The sequence below is a fragment of the Manacus candei genome, unplaced genomic scaffold, assembly GCF_025592945.1.
Source record: "Manacus candei isolate 608988 ecotype Guabito, Panama unplaced genomic scaffold, ASM2559294v1 h1tg000043l, whole genome shotgun sequence".
Lineage (NCBI taxonomy): Eukaryota > Metazoa > Chordata > Aves > Passeriformes > Pipridae > Manacus > Manacus candei.
In genome coordinates, this window is record NW_026138091.1 from 19,320,589 (window position 1) to 19,342,782 (window position 22,194).

Consider the following 22,194-nt stretch of genomic DNA (forward strand, 5'->3'; position numbering starts at 1 on the left):
ACATGGTTGAAAACTAGCATACTTTTACTGTTTCTGCAACCATAAACTGGCAAAACATCTAATCACACTTGGGAAGGTGTACATGGATATACTAAACACTCTCCAGTTCCATATTTCTATATAGATGAATTTTTAAAAAAATCTTTGCATAACAAGACCCTGAACTAAATAAAATATACAGATTTCACTTTACTTTCTTATGATATGACATGATTTCCACTAGTATTTAAAACCCCTCCATTTTAGGGACAGTTCCCCCAAAATTTTATTATATTTATTTTATTCTGTGAAATAAAATTAATTCTACATGCTGCAACCTGAAATGAATAAATACCTCTGAAGTTAATTGTTAGCATATCAGCCCCTTTTCTTCAATAACTTCACTAAGACAATCCACTAAAAAGTGGTGTTCGAAAATGATCTAACTTTAAACTTCTACAGCTTTCATGACTGAAACTACTGCAACTTTGGACATAGCCAGGAGAAAAACAGCCTGCATTGCTCAGAAGGACAAAGGAGGTTTTTTAGCAATTTCCTATGAAATTAGAGCTTCTACTACACAGTGCAGTATCCAGCAAAGGTACAAATGCTTTAGAAATAAGAAAGGGCAAAATTATAGGAAGTAAAAATATGAGAGAGCTGATGAAAACATCCCATTTATCACATATTCAACAGGAATTCCTGAACGTAAAAGGGTGAGAGTAATAAAAGAAGTATTATCAACTACTCCAGAAATTATGTTCTATTAATATTAAAATATTTTCCCCTTAATTTTCAAAACATAATGCTTTACTGGAACATCAATTATTTATCAACAGATTACACCAGTTAGTAAGAGAAAAATTCTGGAAGAGAACTTGTAAGTAATGAAATATTTCTGTCAGTTTTGTTATGAATTCTTACACAAATCCTTACACTTATATTGCTATCTGTCATTTACTTATGAATGGATGTTAATTTATCAAATTGATTTCATGTCTGCCAATAGCCCCAGCCTAACAAATGTTTATCACTTATCTTTATTTTCTAGTTAATGTTTTCTTAAAAACGATCTTGGGTATAGAGGGCAAGGCATGAAATGAAAGATGTATTCTTTGCTAATTTCTTGTATTCAGAAGCAAGATGGCAGTATTGCTGAAGATCAAATGTTTAATTATGTTGTTTTCTCTATCTAAGCATAATCAACATCACTGATCCACTAAATGAAGATTGCACTGCAAACTGCAGAAGTTTATAGAACAGAAAATCTTCTATTGACATTAGAATTAAGAGTTTTAAATAGGACTATGAGTTTAACCCCACTTTGTATCATTTAAAAATAATTCTAAAGCATAGAATACATTTTCTTAGTTCATTATTTTCACAGGATTATATATATTATATTACAGTGTCTGAACAGAATGGCTTAATTGGAAGAATTTTTTTCATGGTAATTTTCGAGTAATGAGGCTGTTTAACATATGTTGAAGGAGTTTTGCATTCAAATAAAAGGTACAGGAAATACAGTGAAAGATAAAGAGGAACACGAAACTAATTACAGCAGAATTGAATTAATACATTCTCTGAAGTGACTTCCAAGCAGAAAATAGGCCACAAAAAGAGAGACAGAAATACCAAACTGTGCATTACCTTAAGTGATTTTGCCAGTTGTACATGGTTATCATAGACTAGAATGTCCACCATTAGATTTCTCAGCTGATGAAGAAGAACCCTTTCTCCTTCCAGGTCCTTTGCTTCCACAGGTACTCTCCACGTTGGATAGGGACATTTTGTGCCATCCCATACCTGTAATGCAAATCAACTACTTCAATGTACTCAGAATACTTTAGATTCAGATTTTAAATAACTCTTTTAAAATTTTTTGTTTGATTAAAATCAGTAACAATAAGAAATCCCAATTGTAGTCTTAGTCTAAAAGTCCTTAAAATACTTAAATTAGACCTTATGGAGTTTTTTAATTATTATTCCTTACAGAGCATAAAATAACCTCTATCGAGAATATGATCAAGTGCTAAGACCTAGAATTGTTAATATTTAAAAAAAAATCAGCTCTAGCAAAACCTCAACTTTTATCCAGAAGTCACAACCCTTAGAATTCATCATATGCAGCACTGTCTGTACTTAATATTTTGATCATGGTATAGGGGCTTTTTAACCACTTCAGCTACTGTATGTGAAGACTGAGTACACAGTATATATTGACTTAATTACTGATGATCTCCTATATCAGGATACACTACCAGTTATCTAAAACATATTAGAAAAACATCAGTACTTAACATACACTTATTAACAAATGTTCTAAAAATCGTGTGCCTAAAGCTAAACCTTTAATACACTCCTAGGACTGAAATATAAATAGAATTATTTCTGAGCTATCAAAGTTATTGTGAAAAAGTAAGTTTACCAACAGGCTTAGCACTTTGGTACCAAAATCTTACTACTTAAATCAAATATCATTCTGTTAACTATGCTTTCCTGAGTTTCTGAAGATATACTCTTCTCAAAGACAACAAGAATAATGGTCTGAAATACTGGTACAGTAAATGGAAAATCTAGAAGCATTTGGATCATTATTCTGAAATGCTGTATTTCATAGGATTTCATGCACTTTGTCCCATAAGTTATGTACTGCAGAGGGTAAAAAAAAAAAGACACTAAAGCTCAATTTTTAAAGGGTTTCTACCCCTTATGCTTAACTGCTTTGGATCAACAGACCCACAGGAAAAGATCTAAGAATCAGCAAAGCTATGTATAAATACACTGAGAGTAATTCATGGCTGGAATACCCATCCAAAATCAAGAGAAAAAAGGGAATTTCACTGCTGACAGTGAAAATGACCCATAACATCAAATTAATATTGCCAAGTGTATCAGGGTTCAATTACGCTGATACTTTTGGTCTGTGTTTGGCCCAGCCACCTGTAAAAGTTTTGTTCTTTCCCTGACAAGTAATGAGAAACAAACACTGATAAATGGGAATTTAGTCCTTGAAAGGGAGAATCTTGTATAAATATATTTAATTGGTGTTCTATGATTGGCTAATCGCCTTTCAAGGTTGCTTGAAGGTGAGATTGAGGAGGAAGAGGATGAATTAAACCCACCAACTCAATTAAGAAAGACGCCCCAGGTGCAATACGCAGGCGTAGGGAAAGCCACGTGTGAGCGAAGAGATATTACCTGTATAACGGGGGGTGGGACTGAGGGCCTCTGGCTGGGCAGTGCTGACCACACCTGCCTAGGTTGAGGTCACTCAGTTAATTGTATAAAGGCAGATAGCTCTTTTTTGGAGGGAAGCAAGCTTCACCTCAAGGACATCGCTGCCTTTTGGCGGGGACGCCAGCCAATTTGTGAACTTACTGACTCTCCAAGGATGCAGCTTCTGCTATGGGGTAATTATAGGCATTCTAGGTCGGTAAGATAATTTTATAAGCAACATGACTGGGGAAGTCATACTGATGGGCTTATTTTTCTCCTCCTTCCTCTCTTTTGGATTTGTTCGTTTTGTTGGCCACCTTTTGGTAATAAATATCAGTTTTGTTGAGCTTTCAATGGTGTTATGGTTTTCAGCTTCAGTATGCTATGAACTCTCCCTAATACACCAAGTAAGAGTGTATTCTGAAGGACCAGATAATGAAATGGTATATGCTGCCACAGATTAAAAAAAGCCTATAATCTTCTGATCGTGCACCATGAAATACTTGAAACCACCTTTGAAAGAGAGGTTACCTATTGCTTATCAAATCTTTTCCAGAACTGAGCTTGAGAAACAGATTTAGTGCATATCTATTACGAATTTAGTCACTTTGACAAAATAAAGAACCTTAAATCTGTTGAGTTTTTCATTATTATTTCAGCTGGCCTTACTTGGGACACTTTGGTAGTTTAATTCTACACTGGAGAGATGGATCTGACAAATGGATTGAAATAACCTGTATGCTCCCTTTTCAGATAAAAGGATGGTGACTTAGTTTTGAAATGTCCTTCACCAGAGGAACTAATGGGGCCAGTACTAGCACCTTTTGGAGGAATTTTAAATAATGTAAGCTTTCTCTACAAGAAAAAAAAAAATCTTTGCGGAAGTAGTTGGTTTCTCGTTTTTTCTTGCACAAATATGAAACCAGATCAAGCTCCCTACCTCAGGAGCTTGGCAGCTTTGCTTTACTCAAATTATGGAAACATGAAAACACCCTGGTTTCAAACTGACCTGGTTTCAAAAACAAACACTGGATGAAAACCCAACACTGGTTAAATTAATTCTGGATGAGAAACAACAAATTTTTCTTTTACTAGTCATGAACAACCTGGAGCTAAGTTAATGATAACCTTTGATCACCATGGTTGGCAAAACACTGAAATGAAAGAGACACAATGATACCTATTTTTCTCTTCAGCAGAGTATGCTCATTGTATGACTTAATGTACATAATTTAACTGACAGGCAGAAGGGAAGAAAAGAATAACAGTAAAACTCTTGTGAAAGCCATAAATGACAGAATAATTTCTATTGTGAATTCTTTAGTCTCCATCAATTTGAATTAGAAAATTCTCAGAAAATGATAAGAAATAATCAAGTCAGCAATACCATCTTTATGCCATATCCACCTCAGCTGCTGTGCATGTAGCAATTAATTTATGAAGTGTATTTGAAATGTTATGCTATAGATGATGCACAAAATTGCTGAAATTCATTTTAGTTGTCTTTGAAGCCATCCCCACTCATATACCTCGGCTTAATGCTTAAAATAATCATGATATTTCATACTATAAACAGCCACTACTATAACTGATGTACTTGGAATAACATGATAAATGTAAATCATTATTAAAAAATGCATAACCAAAAGAATACAATAAAATAGTATTTAATGATCACTCCATGAGATGACATTGACTTGGTTGTTTTGTTTGATTTTTTTTGTTTAACAAATCAACAAAATAATCAGAGATCTGTCTAAAAGTTTTTAGAAAGGTTTCTCTTCTATCATGGCCAATATTTGATGTAAGATATGGATTTTGCCATTGTTGAAAAATGGAGGGAATTACCAACAGTATATCAATGTTAATGTAGCATTTTTAAGCTTGTCTGCTGCATTTTAATATGGATTTAAGTATTTAATATTTTATAACGCTAAAAATATATATGTCAGAGGAATTATGTATCAGAAAAATACATCTATCATTATTTGACTTCAAACTTTTACTTTCCTAAGTCTACCCTAAGATTTCCCAAAGTCATTACCTTTACTACACAAAAATGACAAAATCGACTTCGAATCTTACAACACAGAAAAGTGTGTAGAGAAATATTAATAATTTAAGAAAGCACTTGTCTCTGTCATTGCAAAGGGTCCTTCAATGCTGAAGATATACTTATCAATTAACAACTTAATTACAGATTGCAAAGTTCTGAAATTTTACTGGGTCTCATTTGATATGTCTTTCACAAGGGATAATTAAATGGAAATGTCTGTATCAGTTGCAGAGCATGTTATAGCACACACTTAAGGTTTGTTTCTGTGTAGTGTATGCATCGTTCTGTATTAGAAAAATCTTTGCTGCTTTAATGAAGGAATAATGCCACGTGCTATTTCTAAAAACATTGTAACAATACAGTTTAACACAGTAGAACCAATAAGTAATTTTATGAAGTCATAAAGTGGAAAGTAACAGCTTGTTCATCACTCACATTTTAACAATCAACTTAAAAAATAAAGAAAAATAAAGGCAGAGGAGTTTCAGAATAACTTCAGACTGATACATCTGGAGTTGAACCCAGGAATATTATGGAGACTTCCCTTTTATTTAGTTAATGTTAAGGATCACCCTTGGATATTACTATCCTGTTGTGTGGCACTTGGCATTTTGTATTTTCAGTGAGCACCGATGCCCAAAGTGCTTATGTATAACTAAGAGAAACTACCTAGAATCCATCATGACAGATAACCTAATACATTAATTCTTTTTTAGATAGTGCTACTTACTGCACTAATCATACCCAGCAGATCTAGAAAAACAAGCAGTAAATGCTAACTAAAAAACAAGAATGAAGTTTAAAACAAATATTTTTCAAGGTTAAGAAATCTTGCAATATTTATCGACAAATGTGAAATGATGACCCATACAATGCCATCTTACTAAACCTCTCTTAAAAAACAAATCAGGCGAACAACTTCAAAAAGTACTGTGATTTCTGTTTTGTTTTCATAGAAATAAAATGGCCCAGGATCACAAATTTGCTTACAGTCAAAACATTTATCGACATAACATTATTTCACAGAATTTCACAGAACATTTTGAGTTGGAAGGGATCTACAAGGATCATCTTGAATGAATGGCCTGTACAGGGATCGAACCCACAACCTTCATGTTATTAGCACTGTGCTCTAAGTGAGCTAATCTCAGGCTATAAATTAATATGTCTACCTTATCAAAAAATGTATCACAACATCTGAATACATAAATCTAACAAATTATTAAAAAAAAAATAAGTCTACCTTTAGAAGAAAAGAAGATCCATCCACTTTTGCTTTTCCTACCAGATGGCAAGTGAGATCAAAGAACAGCATTGGCTGAACACTGGACAATTTTGCTGCTGGTCCAGAGATGGAAATATTACTGGCTGCCCAAACACGTAATTCTTCTATTGTTTTATGTTCTTCATCCATGAAAGTGTACACTTTGCTAGAAGTTCGAGGAACTACTGGCGCTCCTACAGTTCCATCAAATGTCAAGGATGCAAATCCTCCACTGGTAATTCCCTGCATTTGTCCATTGTATTCCCTGATCTGTTACAAAATGTGAATGAAAAAAAAAAGTTTGCCCTGCATGAAAATAAAAATACATTTCTGCTTTATCATATGCATAAAGAAGGGACCATCATTTTTGTTTCTGGTGCTATGGGGAGAACAGAGTCAAACAAAAAAAAAACGAAAACAAAAAAAATAAAATTAACATTAACAGAAGAAAACAAATAAGAAGGCAGAAAATATAACCTTACACCAAAAATTTTTGAAGAGGTAGATTAATGCCTGTAAATGCACAGCATCATTACAGAGTATTTTATTCACACACATCAAAATATCTGTGTGGGGAACACATCAGGATTGCTTTTACAAATGAGGAAACTGAGGCAAAAGAGAAATTAATTTTTACACAGCAGAGCAATGGCAGAGCAAAGTTATGGATTCCTGTTTTCTGCCTCTCACAACAGCCCTGTTCCCCAGTATTACAGAACTGAAACAGAAAATGTCAGTTCTAGGAGGTATTTTTTTTCCATAAAGCAAACAGTGACCAGCTTTCACTCTTTGAATTATGAATACAGCTTTCACAATTACTCAGTGTCTACTGCCCCGAACATGGCAGGTCCCCTGAATCCTGCTGATTTAGCTGTGTATCTGCTACCAAGTAAAACACATTGTGTAAAGTCTGAAGCATTCCTTCAAGGATCTAAACTAGTCTGACTGCTCCCTGCACTTTTTATATATATATATGTATATATATATAAAAAAATGTTTGCATAACTTCCCTGACAGTGGTCTTGTTTGTTTTTTTAATGTGTACTTCCCATACCTCAAAAAAATCCAATATTAACCTACCATACCCATGCAACTTTTCAATTCTTTTATTTTGACCAGATTCCCTTCTACTTTCTCCTTTTTCACTTAAGTATTATAAAATATGTATTTTGTTTTCAGAAGCAATAAACAAGTTTTTATCTCCACTGAATTTCAGAAATGAGTGTATATGTGTAACTCTCACCGTGACAGATTCAGAGAAAATATTAAAATTTAGCATAAGACTTTCCCATCTGAAGTTAAATTAATGAACTTCCAAGATTAACAACACATCTCAAGTAGTGATTAACAACAAAGGCTTCAAAATCTAAATACAGTCTCATTCCGCTCTAATTATACATACAGATGACCTTAAGGAAGCTTTATACTAACCCAGAATAGGCTAGCCAACTTATCTCTCAATTGTAAATATTTATGATATACATGAATAACAGAAGACTGTTTCTGAATCTTAACAAGTTCTTTCTTAATAATCTCAGTGGTACAAAACTCAAACACTGGATAAATCTTTCCACTTTTTACATTTATTGGCATGGGGTTTTCTTCTTTGTTCTTCTGCTACAGCATATCAAAATGTACATGCTTAGTACTACGGATCTTTATCCCTTTTATCATCCTTTTGTAAAATAAAATCTTAAACTTCCTGGATATCTCAAGAGTGTTCAAATATGCAAACTATTTTTTTCCACTGGCCTCTTTCATGACATTTATTCATTTCTGCTACAATTATTTTACATAAAAAGAAAGTATATAGTTATGTATGGTTATGTTGCAAATTAACATGCAACATGGTAAAATCATGGTTTTGGTCCTGTTCTGCACCTCTTTAAGTACGGTCCAGCATTACAAGACTTCTATTCAGTCCCTGTAGTGTGGTTCCTCTTCCTTATACAATTGCAGTAGACATAAGAAAAACATCCAGCAGAAGCAGTATCAAAGCTAATAAACACTGTTTCCTGCATGACCTTTGATACAGATGAATAGGGTGTAAGTCAGGAAAACAGAGAAGCAGCAGCTCGAGCATTCTGCACATTAACAACGCCAGACAGATTCCTTTTACCAGAGTAACTCTCCAGCTGACCTAAACTGCTCCACAACGGAAGCCCTAAATAAACTCCTTAATCCTATTAGTTTGAAGAATAAATTGTGCACATTTATGTCAGTTAAACTCTGTTCATCTAGAAGTATCATCACATGACTTCTGTCAAGTAGTTTAATAAATGTTGTTGAAAAAAAAATAATAGTTTACTTTCAATTTTGGTCCATACCATAACCACAGCTGTTTTATCAATCAACTGCTTTATCCAATATCTCCAAGTGTTAATTTCAGTACACGTAGAATTAAATTATTCCTATGGTCCTGTCATTGCAGAAAAACAAATACATAAACCCTCAACATTCTAGTACATACCTTTATTCTATGAAATCGAACAATATCTCCAACTTTGTAAATTTTTGGTAGGGAATCTGGATTTCCATTAAAAAGAGTGCATGTTAACTTCACATTTGATGGGTCCACAAGTGTTACAACTGAGCAATAATCTGTAAAATGAAAAAATGTCTGAGTCAGTAACAGGCATTATGAAATTATTAACACACTGATATTAAATTTGGGATGAGCACCCATATGGCCAATTTTTTTCCTGCTATGATCTGTGTAACTCTTCCAAAGTTAATTTTTTTACAGTATCGTAACAACTGAAGTGTGGCCCATCTTGCCGATAATTAGCCCAAAAAACTGAAAATGAAATTTGTGATTAAGCACAGGTCTGTGAGCCAGGAATACACAAAACTTTTTCTTCTGTCTACAACAGGCATGCTATTCTTTCAAGTTTCAATTACTTTCTCCATAAAATGAGGAGCATACGTACAATCTTAGGAAATTCTTTTCTAAGATTTATTTTTGCACTGCCTTCTGAAGAGGTAATGAGTTCTACAAGTTCTAAAAGCAAATTAAAACATAAATTACATATCTTTCACTTCAACAAAATATGTAGGAGATATATATATATATATACTGCAAGAATACAGTCACACAGCAGTAGATAGAAAATAGAGCAAAAATCTGAAATACGCCCTTTTGAAGTTAAACTTCATAGAACTGCACTTCTGTTAATGACTTTAAAAGTAAAATCAAAAAAAGATACAAATATGACAATGCAAACCAGCCCAGAATAGAGCAGTATTTGCAGATGACATAAATGAAGCCTGTATTTTCCATTTCAGCTTATAAAAGCAGAGTCAAAGCACACTTGCTCTTTCACCTGCCTGAAGAATGCTACCGACTGACCCCAATCTCCTGCATCACCCATTGTCCCTCCAAGAGACACAGTAACCTGCAACCACAGCAAGTGGAGTAGAGACTAGGAAAGGGGAGGAGGAGTGTCTGGAGTGAAGCTGAGCCTGGGAGAGGTGGAGGAAAGGTGTTTTCCCTAAGTTTTCAAATGTTTCTTTTTGTTTCTCAATTTCTGAATAAGTTATTAAATGTTTATGTTAACTGGCAATGAAGTAAATTCCTCAGCTGAAATCTGTTTTGCCCTGACAGACACCTTTTCATCTCTCAAAAATAAAAACCCAAAGAGAAAAGCAAAAAAATCCAAATGATCAAAATCCCCACCTTCCTTTAGTTATAATTCTATGAGGCCGTTAGTGATAATGACATTAAACCAGAGTTTACATATCTGGGAACTGAACAAAGGTGTCACAGTTCTAAAACAAAGTCAATAAAAGCTCCATCATGCATTTTAAAGAGATGCAGACATGTAAGTTGTTGCTAGACTGCAGTGAAAGAGAATGCTATCAGTCCACTAAAACTGACAGATTTGCCTTACATATAAAAGGTACAGGAAGCAGTCAAAAGACAACAATCGTCATATGTAAACTCTGTGACCAGATTTCCCAAATATGAAGACAGATATGTTAGACTGGATTAAAATACCTGCTTGCATGTACACTGCTCAGTCACAGACTGAAAAAACTGCAAGTATTTACTACTGTAATCCAAAGACGGATTGTTGTATTTCTTTGGGTATGAATTCTAGAGGTTAACTTAACAGGTCAGCTGCAAATACAAGCAAAATGAGCAATTAAAAAGAAAAATCTATGTTTCATAGAATTACAATCCTTTGAGGATACAGGGTAACATGCTACAGTGCATTGTTAGACTCCAATATTGGAATCAAGAGTGAAATAACAAAAATACCCCACATTAAAATGGTGGTTACTCTTTGATGCTGTGATTATAGAACCTAGTCAGCTTCACACATGTGCAACTGCCTATTTAATAGCAGAAGTTAACACACTGCCTCAATTTTCTGCACAATTAGCACACTTATATAAGACTGATAATCATCCTAGTCAAAGCAGTATAAAATATTACACATGCTTTATATATCTAGAAACATCATCTACATAACACAGATTCTCTGTCTGTGACTTTAGTCTTCCATTCCTAATCATCACCTCAAAACATCACTTCTACAGTAAACCTAATTACAGTAAAGGTATTTGAGAACAAAGCATAAAGACTGATTTTCTTTTAATGAAATCTTCATCCAGCAAGTCCTTTTTGAAGGTTAAAAATCAAAAGCCACCTGTCTTTTCTTCTCCAGCTAAAATGTGAAAATTATTTTGTTTTCCACAGCATCATTATAGTTCAGTGACTGAACTCACTTTTCTGAAAAAAATGATTCAAACTCTAAACAGAACTGTTGAATTTAAATAATGTCCTGGTGTTAAGCAAAGCAATACAGTAAATGTCATTGATCCAACTTTTGATTTTTCTCAACACACTTTTCAACAAAGTAAAATCCCTTAGTTACCAAGCTAATAAATAAATAAGTAAATAACGGAACTTAAAATATTGGAGTCAATTTTCCTTTACTCTAGAAATTTACTCCACTGATTAACTTTTCTTTAAAAAGAAAATTTTACCACTGACACATTTTACTTGTAATTATCTGTCTTAAAAACATGACACAACAAATGCACAGTTCAGTAAATTTATATACTATAAAAGAAAGTTTTTTACTTTCATACTAGATTGACTCAGTAAAAGCATCAGATTTCAGCTGACTCTACAGAGAACTCCAAACTGAAACCCTATTTTTTTTAATATACTTAATTGTTATGAAGTGGTATTCTCACTCAGGCTTATCATCATGTGAGGAACCACCACCTATGGACACCTATCTGTAAGGATGCTACTTGTAGCACCCCAGAGTTGGTTTTTATGAAAACAAGGAGAGATAAGCGATGTTTGGTTTGAATGAAAGTACAGTGATGCATCTGTTTTACATGCTTTTTATATCCTTTCAGACTAGTCCTTATTGTTCTTTAAGAAAACAATTGCTTTGTTAATTAGTTTTTTATTTAATCTCATAAAAACCCCACAACTATTTGCTGATCAGTAGAAGGTTACATTATCTGCATGAAGAATGCTTATTTGACAAGCCTTTAGGTTCTGACTTTAAATAGTTTGAAATGCAAATGTTTTGTTGCCCTGTAATAACCATTGAAAAGCTAAAGTTTCCTCCACTACCATGACAGTTTAGGGTCATTCTTCAGGTTACAGCTTTCCTTTCATAAATGCGCTGAGTGTTACATCAGTCATCAGCATGCTCAGAAAGTCAGCATCTCTCCACAGTGTACAGATACATACAAACCAACAAACATATAAAAATCCCAAACCCCACAGCTTCACATAAAAATTCATTTTTTGGTCATCCTAAGAAAACCAGAATTGCTTTCCATATTAGTAGTTACTTATGTTGTAGGACTGACAAGTTGTTTAGTACTTACTGATTAAACATTTATTTTAGTTTTACTGAGGACTTCAGTAGTTCCTAACAAATATGCTTGTATTAGTTCTTAAGGGGGAAAGCACTGGTCACATTACAAATCCCCTTCTGGGCAATCACATATGTAGTCTTGAATAATATTTAAGTGGAAAACCCACTGTCCTGAACTTGTTAACTTCCACTGCAGAGAGATAAAAAGGTTTTTGGCAATGTCATTGGCAATTAGGGACTCTAAAGATTGCCTTCTGTTTCTTATATTTCAATACAGACAAGAAAGACAGAAATTTCTGTAGCAAATTCTCTCTTCATAACTAAATGAAACATTATTAATGTTTTCAAGAATTACTGAGGCCATTCAATACACAAATATCTGTACTAACACCAAGCAGCTGAACCGGCTAATTTACCCTACACGTTCATCAAGACAAGAAGTAATATAAATATATGCACACTCCTATGTGTATGTATATTTATTTATATACAAATATATATTGCAGAAGCCCAAAACAAAACCTCTAAAGAATCAAACTGAAGATGTTTAACTAGAGCTTGTTACTTCTAACATGGTGATACCCCTTAGAAATACAAAAATTCAGTAACTACCAGAAACATCTGGCTTAACATCTGTTAAGCATCTGCTTTAATGCCATCATTTGTAAATTGTAGATCTAAGTAACTTGAGATTGTCTTGTGATTTCTATTAACTATTTATTCAACTGTTTAATTATTTTCTCATTTCCTTTAATTTTTTTTAATCTTTTATATTATATAATAAAAAACAGTGGTTATTTAAAAAAGAAATGCATACAAACCACTGTGAATAGAAGGGAACAGAACATTAACCCCCAGGGGTCGAGAAATGAAATCACTATCTTTACCTCTGCAACAGTTTTTATTCCATTCTGCAAAATTTAAATAAATGCTCAACATTTTGATTTGGAAAAAAACAAAATGAAATGTAATACTTTGAAGAAAAAACTACTGTAGATTTTGGTTTGCACTCTAAAGTTGGTTTGCTATTACTTACTAAAAACTACTTAAATTGAAGTGGACCAACTGGTATAGTTCAGTAAATTCTTTCAGTCACATAGTTTTAAACAAATTCTAGCCTAAAAATGTTGGTGAGTTTGGCACAAGATCAAATAAAAAACTGAAAATAAAAAAAGTAGGGCTTCAAAATACACTTAAGAATCTGATTTATGGTTCTTAAGCTGCATTTTGAGCATGTAGAATGCTGACCTGGAAGCATTCAAGCTTTTTAGAAGTGCGTTTTCCGAAAATGCTACCCTTTATTGATTTTGATTCTAAGAAATATTTCATAAAAATAAAATAGTTACAATCCAAATGCACATCTAGGTAGGATAAAATGTTTAATTCAACATGTGACATATGAATATACTGCACGTATCTAAGAGAATAAGCTATGTAGAGGTTTCCCCATGAAAATAGGACATTACTTCTATGACTTAGTGTTAACCAGCAGCAAAGATTAGTCTTGCTATACTTCTTCCTTGCATTATGGAAAACACGAACGAATATCTACATGAAACAAAGAGTTGGGGAAGCAGTAATGTCATACTGTAATGTCCTAAAACTTTCATGGTCAAGTACATAATCTTTGTAATTGGACACTACAAAGACAGAAACTCTTTTTCTCCTGTATGGACTGTTTTTACAGTAAATCTCAAGGTTAAATACTTGAGATGTCCTTGGGATTAAGGAAGAGGAGAGAGGAGAAAATCACCTTTGTTAAAAATTTAAAGTATCTTAAGACTCTTAAAGTGTTGGAGAAAAAAACTTAGAATATAGTTTTGAACACTCACAACAGATCTAACAGACAAAATCCCATCTGTCTGTTGTACCAAGCAGGACTGGAAGTACTTCCTTGGACAGTTTTCAGAACACAAAGTTCTCATGTATAGACATTTCAAACTACATGTCTTGAGCTGAAGCATGCTTAGTTAAAACAACTTTCTCTGGAATAAACGATTTATGCTCATACTGAAAATTCATTTCTTCATCAGTGTTTTAATATTAATCTAATGCAAAACTGGTAATAGAAATTATGAATATTTAATTATAGATTATATAAACTAACGAAGCTAAACTAGGTACCACTAGGTACCACTCCAGTGGTACCCTCTTTGTGGGAACACAGTGCAAAGCTTCAGTCTTAAGTTTTAATATATGTAAGAAGGAGCAGTTAAATAAATAATCATTTTCCCTATTAAGTTTCTACTACTTATGAAATGGAAGTGAGTAATTTTAACTCACTCGCAAAAATCTGTCCTAGCTGTTCCAGAGACATGCTGTCTGGAAAGTCAGTGCATTTAACTTAATTGTTTTTACATATCTGGAAAAAATGGCTGCCCTACTGACTTCCTTCAACCAGTGCCCATCTTCAGGATGTTCAAAGTCCTCAGTTCTCTGAAGTCTTGCTAAAGGAGGCAGACAAATGACAAATCTCAGCCATGTGATCCTTTAAGAACTGCCCTTCCATGATTTACTCAGAAAGCAGAAATAGTACTTTCTATATTTGATTAATTCCCTTACTCTTTTTGATGTCAGCAATGTGAAAAAAGGAAATAAAATCTTTAAAAGATTTTGTGGGGTTTGTTTTGCCTGTTTATTTGCTTTTAAGTCTGAGTCTTAAACCTACAATATTTTTCAAGGGGAATGAACCTCCATGCATCACTGCTAATATCCTTGATTATTACAGATAAAGCACTTATCAGACACCACCACAAAATTAAGATTTTGAGAAGCTTGCTACAGTGACAGACAGATGCTGTTTGGCAGTCTGTGCAAAACAGATCTATCAACCTTAAATACCAGATGACTGTTCTCTGCTCTGTACAGGTCAAGATTATACTTGCACCTTTACAATGAAGTATTTTACAGATTAATGGCACATCAAGCAGGAAGGAGTATCAGCGGTAAGATCTCACACACAAATAAAATGTTTTGTTAATTTTTAAATTTGGTCCTTCTGTTTGAAAAAGCATAAAGACTGTGTTATCATTGTATTTATATTAATATTTAAGTATTAACTGTAGCTAAAACATTTGCTATATTCACAGCCAACATGCACAGACTTAATTTAGTATCTTATGAATATTTGCATTTCTATTTAGATGTCAGAACAAATTTTGTGTTTTCTAAGTCTAAATGCTTTGAGTTCTTGAAGGTACTTTCACTTACCATTATTTCTCATTTACATCTAGGAATATCTGTTGTGTTGTAACTTTCTTAACGTAAAACAATTGGAATTTGTACTTCTCTGCTTTTACGGGGCTACAGTATTATCAAACACCAACTACTTTCTGAACTGTGACATCTATCTTTTCCATACCTTTCTCTAACAACTATCATTTGCTTTTTTTCTATATAAACCAATCAAAATAATATTTCATCTTAAAAATGCAATTTATAACTTTAATGTTATCAATGACTATGTAGAACATGATAATAGTATAAAAGTGTCACAAGGAAAAAAACCAAACACACACTATATTTGCTATAAAAACAGATGGACCATTACTGGCTCAGTTCCCAACTTAATGACTACATCTATTTTTAATGTTAACATTTAAATTTGATTATCCCATATTCCTCAGACTTGGGTTTTTTTATGTTTCAGAGTTATTTTGTGGAACATTGCTGCCTTCTCAGTGTTGTGTAAGAATGTGGAGCAGAAAGGTTTCCTAGGAGCAAGCCATGCCAACTGCTATAAGAAACAGTAATTGGAATACATTTCCACAACTAACTGTATGGGAAGCACAGCACTGCTGTCCTGCAGAGAGCAGGGCACTGGGCCCTAGTGCTGTCCATACATTGTTTCTTCTGTTGACACAGTCAACACTATGCAAAAATGCTGATGAGTTCCCCAAAGTTATTCAGTTAATCTAATATATTCTTGAAAAATCCTATGCTGCTCTGCATAAGTTAAATACAGCTGCTGGCTGCCTTCAGTGCAGCTGACACTTGCTGAACAATGGCCCAGGGACCAGCACATGCACATCCTGTCTTTTCCGTGAACAAGTGCTGGACCAAACTGCAGCTACAAGTACAGTAAAGCCACACTTCACCTACAAGTGGGAGCAAGTACTTCCTGTCAATAAGGTCTTTCATACCAGTATATCTGTTTAACTAGAAGAATACTATATGCCCCAAAAGGAAATAATTAAGCATGCCCACAGCACAGAGCATACTAGCAGAGTTCAGCTGAGCATACTGAAGCTGGCAGACACAAATCTGCACAGACTCCCCAGATGTTCCTCCCACTCAAACACTAAGTTGATTCAAACTAAGGCTGAAGATTGCTTGGTCTTCAAAAAGTGAAGCTATTAGTTGAACCTTAGCTGGGACTGGAAATTTTTCAGCTGTGCCACCATGTTTGTGCAGCTTTTAGCTGTTTTAAGCTACCTAAACTGTAAGCAAACCTCCACTGCAGGTGGAGCAAGCATTGTGCTCTCTCTGCCTTGAGCACATCACCTTCAGACTGCTGCTGGCAGGGTTTGAGCAAGATCAAACAGATCTGTTCGCAAAAGGCTTTGCAGACAAACCACTCACTCTTGGTTCTCAGTTCTAAAATTTCTGTATTTAGAAGCTAAATTCACAGCTAGTGACATTATTTAAGAGACCTGCATGTGTAATCAAGATCATAAAAATCAAAAATCACCATCATAATGTGTTTGGGTTTTTTTGTTTTATTAGAATTACATTTAGAAGGGGGAAAAAATCCAACTTCAAAATGCACAGTAACTTTATAATAAGCAGAAAATATTTTGATTAATTCTGAATTAAGTACGAAATTCTACTGCTTATCCAAATTCAGCAGTGATGTCACCTAGCTCTGTACTTACTGAGCATCTAGTCAAAGGGCACAATCCTAGCAAAACTAGCACAATAAGTAATGTGTTCACCTGATAAGAAAAAAATATTCAGTTATTCCACAACTTTACAAGTAACAAATATACTGCTATATTTGTAGCACATAATAACACTTGTCAAAACCTCAAGGAAAAATTGCACACAGCTACACAAGAATCCTTTCCCACAAGGACAGGTGCAGGGCTTTTGTAATTTTTTTTTGTACAGGTCCTTTTCCCTGTTTTGCTCTGATAGTACTAGCTTAATACTTTCTTCATTCGCTATCTCCACCATGCTGCTTAAACCGACTCTGATATCCCTTAACTATTTGTTGTTCCGCTTCCTTGATATTAGCTGAGAACCATGGTCAAAAGATTATGTGGATTTGTTGTTCTGGTTATATTTAATGAACATAGTAAGAGATTTAAAATCTCTTGAATATAGTACATACCAGTGCCTTTGCTAACATACGGAGGCTTGAAGAATTTCACAACGCCATACAAATTCACTATAGTTCCATCTTTAAGTTCATTCAAGGGAGTATACACATATTTTGGAGCAATAGACTGGAAAGGCATGAGAAAATAGAGAAACAGAAGAAAAATTATTAAAACATTCACACAATTTTATCTTTTAACATCATTCATCCTCAGACATGTCTTAAAAAAATATTACCTATTTCTTTATATTTATTCACTTTAGATTCAGAAAACACATAAAACATTTAATTCCTTTTTGTGATTGCACCTTCCTTACAATCAACCAACCAGTTAGTTCAAGTAAGTTTTAATATATGAACCAGGTGAGTAAAAGTCATTAAAATTAAGAACGATAAAAGACAATTTTTTACTGATCCATTTTAACATGTCCATTGAAAAGGCTTTTTAAAGCACATACATAAATAATTTTGTATTTCTTATCGGCAGTGTCACCACACAGAATCATTGTCTTGGGCTGGGAGAGGGTTTACCTCTCATAGCCACTGTGCATATCTTCCAATTAAAACAGCACAATTGTTGGAGAATTAAAGACATTAAGGACTAGTTTCTACTGTTTAAGGACTATTCTCCTCTGTCTTAAGGTTGTAATACATGCTGGTTAGACTCTTAAAGCATGTAAGTTCTGTCAAAGTGATTGATAACTATGGTTTTCAATTATTATACTGAGGGAAAAAAATGCAACTCTTAAAAAAATTAACATGAAAACAAGCTGAATCATCATTGGTACTGAATCTTTAATGTCATGATAAGGACCAATAAAATTTCATAAACCAATTTCTATGCCTTTAATATACTATTTCCTGTAGAATTTTAATTTAGACACATAAAGGCTTGTTCCAAAAAGTAATCAAAACAAATTTTAAGATCAGTACCTGAAGTCCGATTTTAAATCAAAGGAAGATCCTTATTTCCTTTTTTAAAAGCACAAGCATATAGTCTTATTTAGAACATATAGTCTTATTTAGTTCGTATTTTCTAAACCAACAAGCAGTCTGTTTGGAGATCAAGATGGGAACTATACTGCAAGCATAGAAAATGTACTACTTTTTCATATTTTATTTTGTGTTCCAGGTATACTATTTGCAAAATTAAAAGCAAAACAAGTGACTGCAGGGATAAGAGCATGGAAGTAAATTAAACAGGAACAAAAATTAATTCCACACATTCTTATTTGCATACAGTTAGTCTCATGTGATTTAAAAACATCTCAAATATAACTCACCACAAATGCAGTTTCTGAAGCAGTAGCTGTTCTTGGTTTAGTGTAAATCTGATTGGAAAATTGAAGGCACTGTAAATATAACAACATTTGATAACTCTAAAGCAAATATAACACTATATGCAAGTATAAAACAGCCCTATAGATAATTTTGCTATATGAATCACCTCTGAATCTAGTAAAATTTCATCCACAGAGGACAAAAATATTTACTGCTGTTACAGCAGTAGACAAAAGCTACTTCAAAATAATACATACATTGTATGAGCTGAATATAAGTTAGGTCACATTAGCAGAATAGCATTTGCAAGTTGTAGGCTACAAATTTAAAACTGTACTTGCTTAACATAGAATGTAAATGAGTTTAGGTTTTGGACGTGTCAGCGCTTAGAGCAGATCTACTCTCAGTGACTTGTCACTCTCCTTTCAGGGAAAATAAAATGAAAATAAAAAGTCAAAGTAAATTCATCAGAATGGGATAAATTCTATTTAAAAATAGTTTCTAAGCTTTTCGAGCCATACTTGTAAGCCAGATTCATGGTCAGTGCAAGGTCTTTTAAAGAACTAATCCTGGTGACTTGACGAAAAGCCAGCACAAACCCACTCACTCTGAGAAACACAGGGCTCAGCTACCATCCCAATGCTACACCACAACCTGTCTGCTGGACGCAGGGTCCCATGTCTCAGCTGTGCATTGCCCCAGCAGTATAGACTCCTGCTAGGGAGGTTTTGCTCTCCACTCTCAGCTGCATTCCTGAAGCTAATTTTGCTTTCATTTTTTTTGTTTTAAACAGGTGAGGCAAAAGTCACAACTGAGAAAGTGAAGCACACAAAAAGTCTGATCGTTGGTATTACTGTTAAGCATCCAACAAGTGTGTCAGTAAATTCAGTGCCACAAGCTCCATTCTGTGGTCAACGATGAGACAGACATCTCCTCAGCACAACCCAGGCATTCAGTGAGTGGCTCATAGTCCTTGGGATTAGACTGTATGTCCTGGGGTCTTGCTCAATCAAATGCCTCCTGTATTTCCTAAAATTTAGGTACTTTTAGTCTAGATACACCTGTTCAGATTCAGGTCACAGTTTTGCTATCTATTATCTTCAATGAAATATACTCTTTTTACCTATGTTTAATCACTATCAACAGATAATTTCATGAAACAGTCTGCACTACCATTTTAAATCATTTAGTTTCTAACTGAGCTGTGTGCCAAGCTTTAATTTTATACAGAGGTAAATTCTGAAATAAAAATGCCTTTCTGAAATACAAAAAAAAAAAAATTCTTAAAATTTAATTAGACAACAATTATACAGACAAAAATGAACATCAATAATGTGAGAATAGTACAAAAGAATGAATATTTTACTCAGGAAAAAAGAGTGAAATTCTCTTTTAAAAATTTAGAATTTAGGAATTCAAAGGCAACAATTAATGATGTGAGTCAAAGCAGTACAAACCCATAGTCCTGAGAAAACTAAAAATTACAGACTTGAAACCACTCTTGCACCCTCTACCTTGTCTGCATTACTGAAATGTTTTATGCCCAACAGGGATTAAAGCAGTTCTAGGGAATCTATCTAAAGCCAATTAAAGCCAAATTTCTGCACTCAACAAGTAGCTGAGTGAGAAATAATTTGGTTAGTGTTATTATAAAACTGCATGCACACACATACACACACACACACACACACACACAAATGTTTCTTGACTGTTTCCTGATGAACAAGGTAAAATGATCTGTAGCACTTTAGTTTCTAATAGATTTTATGTTTTCTCTACTATAGAGCAAAATGTTAATGTTAGTATTTTGGGGGGGGGAAATAAAAAAAATTGGGTACCCACGTACATAAATGGCTGATCCGTCTTCTTCAGACACCTCCAGGTGACAACCATGCCTACCATCCTCTCTCGCTGTAGGCGATTTTATCACCTTAAATCCTGCAACTATGAAGGTGTCCTATGGGGACAGGATAATATACAGAAAATTACAGAGACTGTATCACATGCTCTATTTTAAATGTATGTGATGTGAAATTTCACCCTAAAGTCTCAAGACACTGAAGAAACAAAAATACCAAACAAATTGTAAAAACTAATTTGGTTCTTCTACCCATGGAATTTATATTTTCAACCAACGCCAGCAAGCTTTTTTCTTTTCAAATTCTGCTAAAATTTTTGCACTCTTGATGCTACTGTGACTGAGTGCTATTTCTGACAAGACCTAGAGGGGAAGATTCACACTGAATAAGGCAAAAGAATCATTTCTCTTTGAATACACTGAAGACTGACTCCTTTCTGTTTAAGCTTAACTAAGGTAGAAAAGAAATCACACATTGAATCAGCAGTGACAAAACCCTTTTTTCTTGGAGCTTCTTTCTCACTGAGTTACAGCTGCACTTTGAAAAACTCTCCTTGTAAATATTTTCTGTTTTGTTTGGACCAACACCTATAATTTCTTCTTTAAGGGTCAAATAGGTGGGTCAATCAATAGGTAGGTTTCTGGTAGCAAAAGAGACATTATAAACTTCTCTGGCATAACTTCTGAGATTCTGGCACATCAAGCAATTATAACTGTACTTTCACTTTAGTATAAAGTTCACTTCAGTATAAAGTTCCTCAGACACCACAAAGTGAACAAGAAAAGGAGGATTTAAAAGGTACGTGATTCAAGTCCCAGCAGCAACTCACATTTTTAGCAGCAGCCTCACCAAATAAAAAAGAAAAAGCAGGAGAAGATAGAAAATACATAAAATACATTTAGGAAATCAGATGTGATTAAAAAAAGGTATCTGATACAATGTAAAATTACTTTATGGTCAGCTTCCTTGCTAGAACTGTACAGCAGGTCTGTACCAGTGTGATCCACTCTGATAAACATATTAGACTCGGATTCTATTTCTATAAAAGCTTCTACCAAAAGCACTTCCATAAACTTTTACTGAATTATTTTTGTTCATGTGTTTATTTGATTACAACAAATAAACGTGCTTTTTGATTAAAGTTGACAGTTTTAGCCAAATACTGTCCTATGACGGTTCTTTTTTTGCTATTTCAGCAATCTGACAATGCTACTCTAAATGATTTAAGATCCAAAACCTTAATGTTTCATGCAAGAAAAAGAAAGGCTGCTAGATCAAGCGACAGTGATATATTTAGTTATTAAAACATAGGGGAAAAAATTTCTGCAGAAAATGTAAGTTTAATCAGACAGTTTAATACACAATGA

At 33.9% G+C, this 22,194-nt stretch overlaps 1 protein-coding gene across 17 annotated transcripts in view; it reads right to left on the reverse strand.

Annotated features, from left to right (window-relative positions):
- The window catches only part of POT1 (protection of telomeres 1), an 80,867-nt gene that overhangs the window by 45,065 nt on the left and 13,608 nt on the right, over window positions 1–22,194 (reverse strand). For 15 of the 17 annotated variants that reach the window (XM_051795654.1, XM_051795653.1, XM_051795656.1 and 12 more), the window contains 6 exons: window positions 20,815–20,925; window positions 18,971–19,039; window positions 17,700–17,814; window positions 8,989–9,119; window positions 6,498–6,788; window positions 1,630–1,785 (listed from right to left, as the gene is read on the reverse strand). In XM_051795654.1, coding sequence (XP_051651614.1) covers window positions 1,630–1,785; window positions 6,498–6,788; window positions 8,989–9,119; window positions 17,700–17,814; window positions 18,971–19,039; window positions 20,815–20,925 — 873 coding nt within the window. The remainder of the gene's footprint in view (window positions 1–1,629; window positions 1,786–6,497; window positions 6,789–8,988; window positions 9,120–17,699; window positions 17,815–18,970; window positions 19,040–20,814; window positions 20,926–22,194) is intronic. The other 2 variants (XM_051795655.1, XM_051795651.1) reach the window with 1 other exon arrangement.